The following is a 17,167-nucleotide window of genomic DNA, read 5'->3' as shown; positions in this document are numbered from 1 at the left end:
TTGCAACTGGTTTTTGCGACTTGAAGAAACTTTCAAAGTTCTTGAAATGTTGACTGACCTTCATGTCTTAAAGTAATGATGGACTTTCTTTTCTATTCGCTTATTTGAGCTGTTCATGCCATAATATGGACTTGGTTTTTTCCAAATAGGATCTATCTTCTGTTTATCCCCCCCCCCCCCCCCCCCTACTTTGTCACAACACAATTGATTGGCTTAAATGCAATAAGAAGGAAAGAAATTCCATAAATTAACTTTTAACAAGGCACACATGTTAATTGAAATGCATTCCAGGTGACTACCTCATGAAGCTGGTTGAGAGAATGAAGGCATCATCATCAAGGCAAAGGCTGACTACTTTGAAGAATCTCAAATATAAAATATATGTTGATTTGTTTAACACTTTTTTGGTTACTACATGATTCCATATGTGTTATTTCATAGTTTTGATGTCTTCACTATTATTCTATAATGTAGAAAATAGTCAAAATAAAGAAAAATCCTTGAATGAGTAGATGTTCTAAAACTTTTGACCGGTAGTGTATATGAGTGATAATGAAAGGTCACATTTAATTTAATCTTTTAAACCTACCCTTTGGAATGACTTTGATAGCCACAGTGAATCTATTTTATTTTTAAGTGGAGATCGCTCAACAATCATTCTCATAATAGCACATCCTGAGTGGCGCAGCAGTCTAAGGCATCAGCTTGAGGCATCACTACAGACCCGGGTTCGATCCCACGCTGTGTCACAGCTGGCCATGACCAGGAGTCCCATGAGGCGGCGCACAATTGGCCCAGTGTCATCCGGGTTAGGAGTGGATTTGGCTGGCCTGGATTTCCTTGTCGCAATTGCGCTCTAGCGACTCCTTGTGGCGGGCTGTGCACCTGCAAGCTGACATGGTTGCCAGCAGGCTGGTGTTTCCTCTGACAGGGGTGGGCAATTCCAGTCCTCGAGGGCCTGATTGGTGTCACAGTTTTGCTCCAGCCCGAACTAACACACCTGACTCCAATAATCACCTATTCATGATCTTCAGTTTAGAATGCAATTTGATTAATCAGCTGTGTTTGCTAGGGATGGAGAAAAAGTGTGACCCCAATCAGGCCCATGAGGGCTGGAGTTGCCCACCCCCGTGAGTCTGACACATTGGTGTGAACAGTGTGTCAAGTAGCAGTGCTGCTTGGCAGAGTCGTGTTTCGGAGGTCGCATGGCTCTCGACCTTCGCCTCTCCCGAGTCCGTAGGTGAGTTGCAGCGATGGGACAAGACTGTAACTACCAATTGGATATCATGTAAAAGTACAAAAAAATACCTGGATGTGAGACCAGAGGGTAGCAATAAATAATATTTTTTTCCAGTAAGAGCTGCTGCACAGCCTATATATTTTTTCCTGATAGTGGATGTAACGTTGAAGATCAGACGTTGTTTTAAAGGTACAAATTCAACATATTTTATTAAAGGTTAATCTATGTCAAAATTTGGTTACCATGATGACATAACCCTGTGGTTGAAATTTCCCCTCAAAACAACAGTTGACTTTTTTGGGATGACTTGTCACAATACGTTGAGAAATTACGTTGAAACAACGTTGATTCAACCAGTTTGTGCCCAGTGGGAGGTGGCAACTATACTTGTTTCATAATTTCAGTTCGGGGACATGTGTCTTCAATTCTAAGATGCAACATCTCTAGAATGCACATGCTGGTAGTGGAATGTTTGTGCGTGGTGAAGAAAAGACAAAAGGCCTTAGTGTCTAGTATACTTTAATGTGGTTGTATAACTAGACTAGAACATCCTGAAAAGACGTGGTCGGAGGATGGGGCTTCGTTGGCCACAGTTGGCATTATTGACAGCCGTAAGGTGAAACAAACAGAGAGCTGGGTTTCAGAATGGGTGGCAAGGCCATTATGTGGGTCCCAACATCAAAACACTGACATGCTTCCTCCAACTGTGGAGCAGCTGTGTTATCCCACCCCTCCGCTGCTCTGCTTCACTGGTTCCCAGGCTAGCCCTCAGAGGCCTTCAAATAGACTACATGGAAACGTTGGTTTCTTCAGGTAAAGACGAAACATACGCAAGTTGACAAACATAAAGCTGTTTAGCATTGTTTTTTTCTACCCAACTAAAAAGTAAAAAGACTAGATCCACAGGTAGCTGGTTGCAGCTTCATTGGGGAGGACATGCTCATAGTAACGGCTGGAACGGAATAGTATCAAACACAGGGTTTCCATGTTGTTGATACCATTCATGTCACTCCATTCCAGTCACTCCCTTCCAGTCATTATTTTGAGCCGTTCTCCCCTCAGCAAACCTTCTGTGGGAGATTCAGATCAACATATAATTGCAGGCCTATGTCCCCTCAGAGGGTTTGGCACCATACATCACAGGAGGTTGCTGGCACCTTAATTGGGGAGAACGGGCTTGTATTAATGTCTGGGCAGAATATCTGGAATGGTATCAACTACATCAAACACATGGTTTCCATGTGTTTGAAGCCATTCCATCCGGTCCATTACGGCCATTATTATGAGCCGTTCTACCCTCACCAGCCAACACTGCCATACATATAAGGTAGATGGGGTGTAGAGGGGTAAACCCATCCATGTGTTTTTATGGACAGAAAAGAGCAGACGCTCTGAGCTGTCCGATCAGGGCCAGTGTCTATTGTCCGCTAAGAGGGACAAACACAGCACGATCATGGCAGTACCCTAAGAGAATGATTGTTCTCATCGTGGACTAGAGTCTATGCTTTGAGAATGCATGCACGATACTGACAGCATTCAAGCTAAGATAAAAGACACACAGCTCAACCTACTCTTGCATTTAAGACCACAGAAACTCATTCAGAATGGATCCAAGCATACATACATTTTGATACACTCCAGAATGCACAACCAAACACAAAACCCACCACACAACTCTTATGTCTTCTCCACGACAGCAGTTTAGATTGTAACTACCTGCACGGTCTGATTAGTGACGGAACAGAGAACACCGGTAAATTCACCTCTCTATTTTTACAAAACAGAAGGCATTGCTTCATTTTTCATTTATTGCTATTCTGGTCTCAAGACCTGTCACAATAAGGTATGAGCCATGTGAATAGCCAGAACTCTGTGTATGAGACAAATTAGACAGGCATCAATCATTACAGTCATTCAAGTGCTTTGAGAAATTATTCGCCATTTTCCTCAGACGTATCTAACGGTGCTTATCTCCTAACAGCAGTAGCATAGGGTAAGTGGTGGAGATGGGATTAGACGGACAGCTTATTTGAGTTTCTCATCGGGGGCAGGGATCTTTTCCAGGCTGGGCTCCATGCCCCAGATCTCTCGGGCGTACTGGGCAATGGTGCGGTCACTGGAGAATTTACCACAGCCCGCAATGTTATGGATCACCATCTTGGTCCATTCCTTGGGATTCTGTTAGTAGAGAGAGACGGAGGGAAGGAAAGATTATGTTGAGATCACACTGCATAAAGTGAAATCTAAGCCAGCCTAAATATCTTATATTGAGTGATAATTCACTTAAATTGAGTGTGCTTTTTTTGTTTTTTCTTAGCAACCTAAAAAAGTCTTAATACGAGTAATTTATCTTCTTTCAAGATATTTTACCTTTATCGTCTTATTAAGGTAAAATATCTTGAAAAATGTCTTGAAATAAGAAGAATTATCACTCAATATAAGATATTTAGGCTTGCTTAGATTTCACTTTTTGCAGTGCAATATTTGAGAAGGTATGGACAGATACCTTAACCAGGTGACCTAGGACCTATGCGGTTTAGACATAACACTGACCTTGTACAGTTGGTTGACCTTGTCCTGGCATTTGATGTAGGCTTCGTAGTCAGCAAACACCTTGAACCTGTACATAAAACATTAGATATGAATAAATACAAGAAAATACATTTGAGGTGCGTCTGCACACATAAAGCCTGCCCTTTTGATTGGTGGGGTATAAAAAATATATATACAGTACCAATCAAAAGGTTGGACATACCTACTCATTCAAGAGTTTCTTTATTTCTACTATTTTCTACATTGTAGAATAATAGTGAAGACATCAAAACTATGAAATAAGATATGAAATCATCTCTTTTCTATCTTGTAATGTTAAATGCAACAACTTGCCTATCAAACTAGATAATTTCTCATCAACTCATAAATCTTGAAAAAAGTACCCTCCCCACCGTTCTGCCACTGGCACAGTGGGTTGCTGTGCTCATCCTCGTTGCCTGTGCGAGCTACCTACCGCCACCTAGTGGCGAATAAAAAAATACCACCAGTAGGTTACTTTGGGGTTGCTAGCATGTGTTCTATCTCACAGTCAGGGCCAGGGAAGGGGCAACTGCAGGTAGACTGTCAGAGTAGGAGGAAAAAAGTGGGCTTGTTTTGACAGCATAGCCTAGCTAACTAGCTGATTCATCTGGCCTGTATTACTGATGATCAGCTAGTATAGCCCACCCCAACAGGGGGCAAAGATGCTTAACTCCCTTTCATCTGTGGTTCTAGCTTGCTACTTCTACAATGTGTGATGAGTGAGTGTGCCCTTTTTTAAACTTTGAGCACCTACCCCACCAAAGGTCATTGCACGGCCCTCTGTGTGAGTGTGAGCGAGTGTGAGTGAGTGTGAGTGAGTGTGTGTGTTGATGTGATTACCTGTCGTGGTGCATCAGCAGGTCCACAAGTTCCTTGAAGAGGTCAGGCTCCTTGGGACTGAAGAAGCCGCCAGCAATCTGGTCCATGGCCTGCTTCAGCTCGGGAATACGGTTGTAGTACTCAGAGGCGTGGTATCTGTGCAAGACAAAGGCAGTGTTTAAATCTCGCTGTTCAGAAGGATGTCTCTCTATTATCTTAAACAGAAAAACATGTGTTATCTTAAACGTTGAGATACAAGGGAGACCTGGCCAGACAGTATGTCTGCCCTGTCACTTGTCTATCTCCCTCTGACCTCACTGTCAACTCTGTATCCTGACTGGCACAGGCTCTGTATCCTGACTGGCACAGCCTCTGTATCCTGACTGGCACAGCCTCTGTATCCTGACTGGCACAGCCTCTGTATCCTGACTTGCACAGCCTCTGTATCCTGACTGGCACAGCCTCTGTATCCTGACTGGCACAGCCTCTGTATCCTGACTTGCACAGCCTCTGTATCCTGACTGGCACAGCCTCTGTATCCTGACTGGCACAGCCTCTGTATCCTGACTGGCACAGCCTCTGTATCCTGACTTGCACAGCCTCTGTAATCCCCTTCTCTGCTTACAGCACTCCCATTCCTGTGGATCAATTTCTCCTTACTTCCCTGTCCCTTACCCTAACCCAGTGTCCTCTCTGCCTTCCGATCTCCATGTCCATGTCCTCATGCTCACCCTTTGCCGGCGTCCATTGCATCCACATCCTCCACTCTCATGCCGAAGATGAAGAGGTTTTCCTCTCCAGCCTCCTCAGCCATCTCCACGTTGGCTCCATCCATGGTGCCGATGGTCAGAGCACCGTTCAGCATGAACTTCATGTTACCAGTGCCAGAGGCCTCGGTGCCAGCTGTAGAGATCTGCTCAGACAGGTCGGCAGAGGGGATGGCTGGGAGGAGACAAGGAGGGTGAGCAAAACTATAAGCATAGGGATGCAGTACAAGAAGAGTATACGTTACAACAACAGATACCCATGGAGTTACGGGTTAGTCAGTCACCTTTCTCAGCCAGGGTGACTCTGTAGTTCTCCAGGAAGATGACTTTGAGGCGGTCGCCGACAACGGGGTCGTGGTTGACAACCTCACCGATAGCTGTGATGAGACGGATGATCATCTTGGCTGTGTGGTAGCCTGGTGCAGCCTGGGAGAAAAGCAGGGGGGAGAGGAAGTTGCATAATAACAGTGAGTTGTGGATGGGAGGTATTGTTCTATATGTACTTCCTGTAACTAAACGCTGGTGGCTGTAAAGGCTGAGGGGCACCAAACATACCTTTCCTCCGACCATGATGGTTCTTGGGGTCCAGTGCTTGTTGGGCTCCTTCTTGATACCTGAGAAAGAGACAGAGGGGTATATAGTGAGTGAGTGAGTGAGTGAGTGAGTGAGTGAGTGAGTGAGTGAGTGAGTGAGTGAGTGAGTGAGTGAGTGAGTGAGTGAGTGAGTGAGTGAGTGAGTGAGTGAGTGAGTGAGTGAGTGAGTGAGTGAGTGAGTGAGTGAGTGAGTGAGTGAGTGAGTGAGTGAGTGAGTGAGTGAGTGAGTGAGTGAGTGAGTGAGTGCCAAGGTAGTACTAACGGTTGTAGTAGGTGATCATGTGCAGACAGTTGAGCAGCTGTCTCTTGTACTCGTGGATTCTTTTGACTTGGAAGTCAAACATGGACTGGGGGTTGATCTTGACCTTGTAGTGCTCCTCCAGGTGCACAGCGAACTTCAGTTTGTTCTCCTACATAAGGGGGGATATGATGGGGGCGTGGAGTTAACACAGACACACAGTAGGCTGTTACAGGATCTTAGTAAACACCAGAGGTGACAACTTAGTGAGACTCACCTGCTTGACTTTGGCGATGTCACGGATGAAAGCATCATCATTAACGAACTTCAACAGTCGCTTAAGCTGGTCAAGGTCACGGATAAACTCCTCTCCAATTTTCTGACCAATGGGATGACATGAGAAATGTTAGTGTGCAAGTATCCACTTACTGATACTATCATCAAGAACAGAAACATCTATTTAACTACACTGATATTATAAATGATTCTATAAATATAAGGATTAATATATATATATTTCTTCATATAGACAAATGGCTACATCCAGTGAAAACACTTTTGCAACAATCCCGCACCTCTGCGATGACCTCCGCCAAGCCGGGGTTGCACATAACCAGCCAGCGACGGGGGGTGATCCCATTGGTCTTGTTCTGAAACTTGTGTGGGTCCAACTCATAGAAGTCCTTGAACCTGCACATAGTAGCACAAACAATATCAAACTAGTTCACTTAAGCTCTTCAAACAAATCCAATCAAAATGTGCATCACCAATAGTATCATAATGTGTTGCGTTTGTGCCGTTTAAATATGATGATTTAAATGTATTTGTGTTTGTGTAGGACACGTACAGAGTGGCGATGAGGATCTCAGAGTGGATGCGGGCCACGCCGTTGACAGCATGGGAACCAACGATACACAGATGAGCCATGTTGACTTTCTTGCATCCTCCCTCCTCAATCAGGGACATGCGGCGCAGACGGTCGTGGTCTCCAGGGAACTTAGAGGCAACATACTGGAGGGACAGGTGAAACAAAGGTTTAGGTTTCCACAAGGTAGACATTAATATTCTGTAACAAAGTTGGATTTCAATAAAGTTAGCCTATAATAATACATCGTGGTACAATAGTTTCAGTTAGATAAAGGAACACTGATAGGTGATAAACACTTTCTCTATGGTAGGCTAGCGTTAGTCTGTGTGCCATCGGCCTCACGTACCTCCATGAAGCGACGGTTGATCTCGAAGATGATCTCCAGGTGACGGGGCAACAGGTGATGGAACAGGTCAATGGGCCAGCGCTCCAGGGCCTCAGGCAGCACGGTGTGGTTTGTGTAGGCACATGTACGGACACACACGTCCCAGGCCTGGACACACACAGGGACAGAGGTAAGATAATACAGTTTATATACCTCATGGTTCATTTGACCCTCTCTAGACAGAAGTAGGATACATTAACGGTAGTCTTAGTAGTCCTAGCTTTACATTTGTTCTAAGTCTTTATCTGTGGTGTGTTGCCAAGCCAACACATTCTACTATGCTGGTATTGTTTGCCCCCTGCTGGTATCATTATGAATTTAAGTATGTTTGTGTTGTAGTGGGGACAGTAACATTAGTCATCAATTTGTTTCATGTTTTATTTGTATGTTTAGCTCATATGATATCATTTTTAAATATGCATTAAGTTGTCTGAATACACATGAATACATGTGGCAAAAACACATATAGACATTAATACATACATTTCTATAGCTTTTAAAATATTTGTTTACAATGGTGAGGGAGTGCCAAGATGGAGGCAAGGTGGCTTCAACACAGCGCCCTCAATCAGTCATCTAGTGTATAAATCATTCCAGCTCCTCATCAACCAGGACCCTCATCAGTCATCTAGTGTATAAATCATTCCAGCTCCTCATCAACCAGGACCCTCATCAGTCATCTAGTGTATAAATCATTCCAGCTCCTCATCAACCAGGACCCTCATCAGTCATCTAATGTATAAATCATTCCAGCTCCTCATCAACCAGGACCCTCATCAGCTTCCACTCACCTTGTCCCAACCCAGCTTCTCCTCATCAACCAGGACCCTCATCAGCTCAGGAATAGCCATGGCAGGGTGAGTGTCATTCAGCTGGATGGCAACCTGGATGTGAAAGACATCGAGTACATTGTTATTCTTTTTATTATATCACACATTCACATCAGAACAAGTCATCAATACAACTATACTTAAACCAGTGACACGGAGACAGTTGCAGTCACATATATTGGCATCCTTGCACTTTACAATGGAGCAAAATGTTCAGTCTTCTCTTTTCAAAACAGGTTGAATGGTTATTTTTATTCTGTAGGCACCTGTAACTTACCACAGGTGAGATAAATGACACAATTGCCAAATTCATTGGAATTTTGAATAATTTAGTCCAGGCCATTTTTTGACTAGAAAAATAAAAATGTTAGTTTTGATTATAATTTTTTGGGTCCGGTGTCATTGCAAATCAAACAAATACGTTGTAAATTTAACAAAAGTTTTCAATTTCAACTTATTTTAAAATAAAGAGAGCGAATCGTGCAAGGGTACCACAACTGTAAGTGACATGAAAACATATCAGTATATGTTAGAATAACCAATAGTGGGTTCTCACTTTGTTTGGTAGCTCGGCAAAGTCTGTGCGGACGACCTCTCTGGAGCCAAACTTAGAGGCCTTGAAACGACGGACGATGTCCTGCAGAGTGGCGGCCACCACAAAGTACTCCTGCTTCAGACGCAGCTCCTTGCCCTCAAAGAACTGGGGAGAAACACATGTAGTGGTGAATCCACACTGACCTGCACATCTGACCTGCACATTCTACAACCTAGAATAAGGTTGTAACCTAACAAAATGTGGAAAAAGGGAAGGGGTCTGAATACTTTCTGAATGCACTGTACAGTATATACAGTATATAATCGCTGCACATGGATATTAGAGAGAAATCTATCCTTACATTATCGTTGGGGTACAGCACGCGGGAAATGTTCTCACACAAGTTTCTGTCCAACACAGCCTGAATGTAGCCACCAACGTTGACTGTTGAGAAAGGGAAAAACACACCCTAAGGATAATGGTTCCCAGTGGCCAATTATGTCATGCTACATGAGTAGCCATGTTAGCCATTTTCAGATTTGACACAATAAGCATATGAAATGGTGGAATGCAGCCAGTCAAGGTGAAAACAATTAGCCGAGCAACGTGTAGACTTACAGTCTTTCAGGTTGAAGTCGCATGGGGCCTTAGCAGACCACAGTCTCATGGTGTTGACAATGTTGTTTCTGTAGCCGGGAATAGGGGTGTCATATGGCAGAGCCAGCACTATCTGTCAACACAATTACAAGAGACTGAACTTAAAGAAACCTGCTAACAGAATCCATATTCATTGATGGTTCATTGGTTGCATCCAGTTGCCGTAGCACACACACACACACACACACACACACACATTCACACACACACACACACACACACACACACACACACACACACACACACACACACACACACACACACACACACACACACACACACACACACACACACACACACACACACACACACACACACACACACACACACGTCTCCCTCCTATGCTCAATCACACCCCGACCCCTGTCCTTTATTCACCTGAGTGTCAACCCATTTCACACCATCTGGGGTGTGCTCAGTCCTGCCATAGAACTTGACGGGGCGCATGTACTCAGGGCGGGCCTTCTCCCAGGGGTTGCCGTAACGCAACCAATCATCGGCCTCCTCAACCTGTCAATCATTGGGTTATACAACAAATATAATATGTTCCTACTAGCACTGACTTTGCTGATAACTACTTTATTGAGGGAAAATGTATTTGCTACGACTGTGATATGTGGTTGTCCTAACTAGCGATCTTAAGATGAATGCACTAACTGTAAGTTGCTCTGGATCTGCTAAATGACAAAAATTGAAATGTAATACAGTCTGTCGGGCAAAGTTGTTTCACAGTACTCCCCTGTGTCTTATGGTCTGAACATGATGGAGAAACCAAAGAAAAAGTTCAAAAGCATAGGAGTGTATATAGGTTACCTGCCAGCCATTGACAATCTTTTGGTTGAAGATGCCAAACTCATAGCGGATACCATAGCCATAGGCAGCAAGGCCAAGAGAAGCCATTGAGTCCAGGAAGCATGCTGATGACCAGGGAAGGCTTAGGTTAGGGTTGCACTGGCTAAATTAACTTATCATCTTTATAATCATGTTATATCGTTATTTTAATGTTTTGATAATTCTAGTATAATTCATACAATTGTCTAAGGCACACGAATGTTGCACTCTCTCTGTGAGAGCAAGTAGCTAGGCAACTGACCGGCAAGACGGCCAAGACCACCATTTCCCAGGCCAGCATCCTCTTCCATGTCCTCCAGCTCCTCCATGTCCAGACCCAGCTACGGAACAAAGGGGTTCAGGTCAAGTCAGGTTAAAATCACAGCTCTGTGGCCATGACATTCAGTTAAAACAGGGGTAGATATTTTGACCCCCCAAAAAATGAATGAGGGTAGAAAATGTAGTTATGTTACAGAAGGTGCAGTCAGTTTGACAGCCGTGGTGAGCCACAGCAATGAAAAAGCTATCTGTATGACTGTGAGCATCCCTCACCTGGTATATGGCCTCATCACAAGCGTTTTCCAGGGCCAGGTTCACCATAGTGTTCTGCAGGGTGCGACCCATATAAAACTCCAGGGAGATGTAGTACACACGCTGAGGACGAGATGAGGGGGATAGAGTGAGAGAGAGATGAGAGTGGGATACCGTAGCAGAGCCAACATCCAGAGGAGAGACAATATTATGAGTATGGCCATCTTATTAAGTCTCTAACCCAATGAGTTACAGTCTGCTGTTTTAATAAGTGCATTGAATTATTTTAAGGACTGTTGAACACTTGGTGAACGACTGCGTGTGGAAATCTGACACCTGAGCCTTACAGTAGTTTAGCCTTTGACATTTCACATGTTGTTCTCTTGGTGTTGGATAGGGAGGTCTGGAACACTCTCTGGCAGAGAGAGTAGAGGGGCGAGAGGGGAGAGGAGAGGGCAGAGAGGAGGGCAGAGAGGAGGGGTCGGAGGACAGAGAGGAGGGGGAGGGCAGAGAGGAGGGGTCGGAGGACAGAGAGGAGGGGGAGGGCAGAGAGGAGGGGTCAGAGGACAGAGAGGAGGGGGCAAAGGACAGAGAAGAGAGGTGATAGGTGCTATGGGAGACAGATTGCTGTTGGTGTTACCTAACATTGGCATTTTGGCTCAGGCAAAAATAGCTTCAGCTGGGGTTGTTGTAAAGGTTAGTCTATGTGTGATACTCATGAATGGTGAAAGAGAGGTCTGAAAACATACTGTAGCTGTACCAGGGAGGGTACTGATGCACTAGAGTATCAAGTATGTAGAGGTCTAGTGTATCAAGTCTAATAAATGACTTAATGTTGTACTCTGGGGGTACAGTGTACGAGTGAACCCTCCAAAAGAGGTGTAAATGTGCAGCTAAATGTGTACTAAACAGATATGAACATCTATCACAAAATTGGTAACAATTTGGGTACAAGTATGATATGTTGGGTCAAGGCATCTCTTAAATATTACCCTTACCCTGACCCTGACCCTGACCCTTACCCTCACCCTCACCCTCACCCTCACTCTGACCCTGACCCTAACCCTGACCCTCACTCTGACCCTGACCCTTACTCTGACCCTGACCCTCACTCTGACCCTGACCCTCACTCTGACCCTGACCCTGACCCTTACCCTTACCCTGACCCTTACCCTGACCCTGACCCTTACTCTTACCCTCACTCTGACCCTGACCCTCACCCTCACCCTTACCCTTACCCTTACCCTTACCCTCACTCTGACCCTGACCCTTACCCTCACTCTGACCCTTACCCTCACCCTGACCCTGACCCTCACCCTCACCCTGAGCCTGACCCTGACCCTGACCCTTACCCTTACCCTCACTCTGACCGTTACCCTTACCCTAACCCTGACCCTTACCCTCACTCTGACCCTGACCCTTACCCTTACCCTCACTCTGACCCTCACCCTCACCCTAACCCTGACCCTGACCCTGACCCTGACCCTTACCCTTACCCTTACCCTAACCCTAACCCTAACCCTGACCCTTACCCTCACCCTTACCCTTACCCTAACCCTGACCCTGACCCTTACCCTCACTCTGACCCTGATCCTTACCCTCACTCTGACCCTGACCCTTACCCTCACCCTGACCCTCACCCTGACCCTTATCCTAACCCTGACCCTTACCCTTACCCTAACCCTGACCCTTACCCTCACTCTGACCCTTACCCTCACCCTGACCCTGACCCTCACCCTCACCCTGAGCCTGACCCTGACCCTTACCCTTACCCTCACTCTGACCGTTACCCTTACCCTAACCCTGACCCTTACCCTCACTCTGACCCTGACCCTTACCCTTACCCTTACCCTCACTCTGACCCTCACCCTCACCCTAACCCTGACCCTGACCCTGACCCTTACCCTAACCCTAACCCTGACCCTGACCCTTACCCTCACCCTCACCCTTACCCTAACCCTGACCCTGACCCTTACCCTCACTCTGACCCTGATCCTTACCCTCACTCTGACCCTGACCCTTACCCTCACCCTGACCCTCACCCTGACCCTTATCCTAACCCTGACCCTTACCCTTACCCTAACCCTGACCCTTACCCTCACTCTGACCCTTACCCTCACCCTGACCCTGACCCTCACCCTCACCCTGAGCCTGACCCTGACCCTTACCCTTACCCTCACTCTGACCGTTACCCTTACCCTAACCCTGACCCTTACCCTCACTCTGACCCTGACCCTTACCCTTACCCTTACCCTCACTCTGACCCTCACCCTCACCCTAACCCTGACCCTGACCCTGACCCTTACCCTAACCCTAACCCTGACCCTGACCCTTACCCTCACCCTCACCCTTACCCTTACCCTAACCCTGACCCTGACCCTTACCCTCACTCTGACCCTGATCCTTACCCTCACTCTGACCCTGACCCTTACCCTCACCCTGACCCTCACCCTGACCCTTATCCTAACCCTGACCCTTACCCTTACCCTAACCCTGACCCTTACCCTCACTCTGACCCTTACCCTTACCCTGACCCTTACCCTCACTCTCCAATATTGATATCTGATAGAGTTTTTTCTGTGTCAAGAAGATCTCTTTAGATCTTGTTGATCTTTACTGACTAGGTTTCACTGTCTGTTAGGATGTTTCATGAATACGGTAGTTATGGAAGAGGCTGATTCACAACTACACAGAAGGCTCAGTCTGATAAAACTAATTAACTAAATAGAAGGCTCAGTCTGATAAAACTAATTAACTAAATAGAAGGCTCAGTCTGATAAAACTAATTAACTAAATAGAAGGCTCAGTCTGATCAAATTAATTAACTAAATAGAAGGCTCAGTCTGATAAAACTAATTAACTAAATAGAAGGCTCAGTCTGATAAAACTAATTAACTAAATAGAAGGCTCAGTCTGATAAAAACTAATTAACTAAATAGAAGGCTCAGTCTGATAAAAACGAATTAACTAAAAAGAAGGCTCAGTCTGATAAAAACTAATCAATGAGGGTATGGAAACAAAGTTTTCCCCTGCTCCTTTACACTCGTTGATGTCAATTGGCACCTCTGCTACTCCTACAGCTGTAGCTATATCGACTCTAGGATGAACTGGGTGAACGGGGGGAGAAGGTCACAGAGAGGTTTAGTATTACAGCACAGCATTGGCAGATCATCACGGCTGAGGAGCACTAGTAAATTGGAAATGTCATGGTGATACCGCTTGCATTAATGCAGCAATGCAACAGTTGGCAAAGAGAAGTAACCCAGGACAGAGGCCCTCTGTGGACAGCAGCATGTTGCTGGGGAATGACTAGTAAAAAAAACTTACAGTAGTGAATCATACAACCAGGCTTCAAATGTGTCATTTCACTCCGTGTTAAGAGTATACAGTATGTGTGATAAGAGTATACAGTATGTGTGTTAAGATTATACAGTATGTTTAATAAGAGTATACGGTATGCGTGATAAGAGTATACAGTATGCGTGATAAGAGTATACAGTATGCGTGATAAGAGTATACAGTATGTGTGATAAGAGTATACAGTATGCATGATAAGAGTATACAGTATGCGTGATAAGAGTATACAGTATGCGTGATAAGAGTATACAGTATGCGTGATAAGAGTATACAGTATGCGTGATAAGAGTATACAGTATGCGTGATAAGAGTATACAGTATGCGTGATAAGAGTATACAGTATGCGTGATAAGAGTATACAGGATGTGTGATAGGTGTGATATTAAATTGCCTTGAAGCTCTTATGATCTTGTGTGGCTCAGTTGATAGAGCATGGCACTTGTAACACCAGGATTATGGGTTCAATTCCCATGTGGGATCAGTATGAAAAAAATGTTTTAAAAATGTATGCATTCACTACTCTAAGTAGCTCTGGGAAAAATAAGCTGACAACTAAAATGTAAAAATATGATATTTTCAAACCATATGTCCTAAATTGCCTATTATCCTGCCAATAACACTGGCCTCTGGAACAGTGGGATTATCACCTGAGGTCGGAGGCACACAATAATAAATAATTTGTCAAATATTGTGTGGTATGACCAAGACCACTAGAATGTAAAATGACTATGTTATTTACTGTTCTCACAGTATGCCCATATATTTCCCATATACTTATGTTAACCCTTTTTTTTACATGGAATGCTCTTCATGATAAATTACTAATGATGTCTATTTTTCATTGCTAGATGGTACTGTGAAACCAAAGGGGAAATTTGACATCCCATTCTATTCCATTTGTTTCTCTCTTTGTTTATATTAGTTTCTATCATATTAGTTTCTATTATATTAGTTTATACTATATTAGATTTTACTATTTTCGTTTATATTATATTAGTTTATATTCCATTTTATTTGTTCTATTCTATTCTATGGATTTTAGGAGGCTACAGATGATATGAACATTTCAACAGTGGAACTTACTTTGGGATCTTTCTCATAGTAGTACTGCTGGGTTCTGATCCACCTGCCCACCAAGTGGTCGCGCACGGTGTTGGCGAGAGCAAAGTAGTAATCCCGTTTGTTTGCCACATTTCTGTCCTTGACCAGTGTAAAATGGAGATGCCTGTTGAAAGCGACCTTCAGTTCAGCGACATTTTCCACACCAGCAAGACCTCTCACGGAGATCTGCTTCCTTTTATCGTGGTCTGACAACGGTTTTGACATTATGCTCTACCCCTGGCTTCCTTGTTCCAATACAACTTCAGGTGCACGTCCAGCCAGTTCAGATACGACTACAGAAGCACCCACATGGATGGGTCATGTTCACCTATTTATAAGAGTGATCATGAATATTAAGAAGAAGGCGGAGCATACTCAAAAGGGAAAGCCAATCACTACTCAGTCCCAATTATTACATAGGAATATTTTCAAATATTTAGATTAAGGCCTATTTCACATCTTGCAGTCTAGAAACTAAATTAATCTGAATTGAATTGTCATTAAAAAAAATACTTTGAATAATACGCATTGAATAACATTTCATAAATGACAAAACAGATGGTAAAAAAAATAAAGGTTTTGAAGTGTCTATGGATTTAGGCCTATCTGAGAGATAAGAAAGCGCAGATTTTTATTTTATTTTAAATTGACTCATATTTAACCCCTTTTTTGGCCCCAAGGTACTTCCATACTTTTTAAACTTGTACCTGGCTACCTAAAGACGAGTCTTGTGTGCATCCTAAAGCAAAACAACCGACCTGTATGTTCCTAAGAGTCTCACCTTTCAATGGTGGGTACTATTGTACATATTAGTGTGTAGCCCAAACTGTTCGGACGGTACAGACAGAAGCGGCAGATCGGCGGTACCGACTTCAGACGAGTCCCATGATGCTTGTGGGTGTCGTAGAGCAAAACGGACGTTTTTATGAGAAGGCAGATTTTCGGAATGTCTCCTGGTCTGACAAACACAGCTGAAGCTCTGCCACCTTCTACCACAGATGTGGAAGGCCGACGTCGGCGGATGCGGTGGATTGAGGTGTATTTTTATGGGGTAAAATAATGTCGAGATTACCGCGGGGTCGACTCAAGTGTGAACAGTGTTCTACTGGTATAAAATGTACAATAGGAATGATCCTATGAATTTATTCTACTAGTATGTGGCCAGACATCTATGTGTATTTCTCTCTACAACCACAGAGTTTCTAAACCAGACTCCCGGAAAACAATTGCGAAACAGACAAAGTTTTTAATGTCACGTGCACAAGTACAGTGAAAAGCCTTTCTTGCAAACTCTAACCCAACAATGCAGTAATCAATAACAATGTAATACTACAAATAACAAGTTAGAACAAAAACACACGAGATATAAAAATAAGAAGAACACGATGAAGTAAGTAAGCATACTATATACACGGTCAGTTCCAGTAGCATATTTACAATGTTCAGGAATATAAGGGTAAGGTGACTAGGCAACACAATATAAGATAAACAGAGTAGGAGCAGCTTGTATGCGAGTGGGTGTGCGTGTGTGTAGAGTCACTTTAAATGTATGTGCATATTATTGTGAGTGAGAAAATTTTTGAGTGAGGGTTTGTGTGTGTGTTGGTGTGACAGTGTGTGTGAGTGTGTAGGACCCTGTGAGTGTGCATAGAGACAGTGGGTGTGAGTGTGTAGGACCCTGTGAGTGTGCATAGAGACAGTGTGTGTGAGTGTGTAGGACCCTGTGAGTGTGCATAGAGACAGTGTGTGTGAGTGTGTAGGACCCTGTGAGTGTGCATAGAGACAGTGTGTGTGAGTGTGTAGGACCCTGTGAGTGTGCATAGAGACAGTGTGTGTGAGTG

The 17,167-nt window shown here is 44.2% G+C and overlaps 1 protein-coding gene across 3 annotated transcripts; it reads right to left on the bottom strand.

Annotated features, from left to right (window-relative positions):
• Nucleotides 1-1,742: 1,742 nt before the first annotated feature.
• Nucleotides 1,743-15,554, bottom strand: LOC120021531 (glycogen phosphorylase, muscle form-like). Of its 3 annotated transcripts, none has more exons than XM_038965323.1 (20): nucleotides 15,309-15,554; nucleotides 10,890-10,991; nucleotides 10,600-10,678; nucleotides 10,320-10,423; nucleotides 9,885-10,016; nucleotides 9,468-9,579; nucleotides 9,211-9,293; nucleotides 8,871-9,014; nucleotides 8,276-8,368; nucleotides 7,446-7,592; nucleotides 7,079-7,242; nucleotides 6,807-6,921; nucleotides 6,509-6,610; nucleotides 6,256-6,403; nucleotides 5,956-6,014; nucleotides 5,685-5,826; nucleotides 5,365-5,575; nucleotides 4,655-4,789; nucleotides 3,794-3,860; nucleotides 1,743-3,418 (listed from the first exon to the last, which is right to left on the bottom strand). In XM_038965323.1, the coding sequence occupies exons 1-20, from the start codon at nucleotides 15,549-15,551 to the stop codon at nucleotides 3,266-3,268; spliced, it is 2,535 nt and encodes an 844-aa protein (XP_038821251.1). In that variant the 5' UTR covers nucleotides 15,552-15,554; the 3' UTR covers nucleotides 1,743-3,265. The 3 variants fall into 3 exon arrangements, with proteins under 3 accessions (XP_038821251.1, XP_038821252.1, XP_038821253.1); XM_038965324.1 differs by having other exon boundaries at nucleotides 8,276-8,401; nucleotides 8,904-9,014; XM_038965325.1 differs by lacking the exon at nucleotides 10,890-10,991 and having other exon boundaries at nucleotides 8,276-8,401; nucleotides 8,904-9,014.
• Between the last annotated feature and the right edge of the window lie 1,613 nt (nucleotides 15,555-17,167).

The sequence above is a fragment of the Salvelinus namaycush genome, chromosome 26, assembly GCF_016432855.1.
Source record: "Salvelinus namaycush isolate Seneca chromosome 26, SaNama_1.0, whole genome shotgun sequence".
Classification (NCBI taxonomy): Eukaryota; Metazoa; Chordata; class Actinopteri; order Salmoniformes; family Salmonidae; genus Salvelinus; species Salvelinus namaycush.
This window is presented reverse-complemented; position numbering and strand designations above follow the sequence as displayed.

Excerpts from the sequence above, each read along its gene's own strand:
- LOC120021531 (XM_038965323.1), bottom strand. The coding sequence starts at position 15,551 with ATGTCAAAACCGTTGTCAGACCACGATAAAAGGAAGCAGATCTCCGTG. Across the intron at positions 5,576-5,684 it reads AGTCACCCTGGCTGAGAAAG|CCATCCCCTCTGCCGACCTG; the intron begins GTGACTGACTAA and ends GTCTCCTCCCAG. Across the intron at positions 3,861-4,654 it reads CTGCTGATGCACCACGACAG|GTTCAAGGTGTTTGCTGACT; the intron begins GTAATCACATCA and ends TTTTATGTACAG.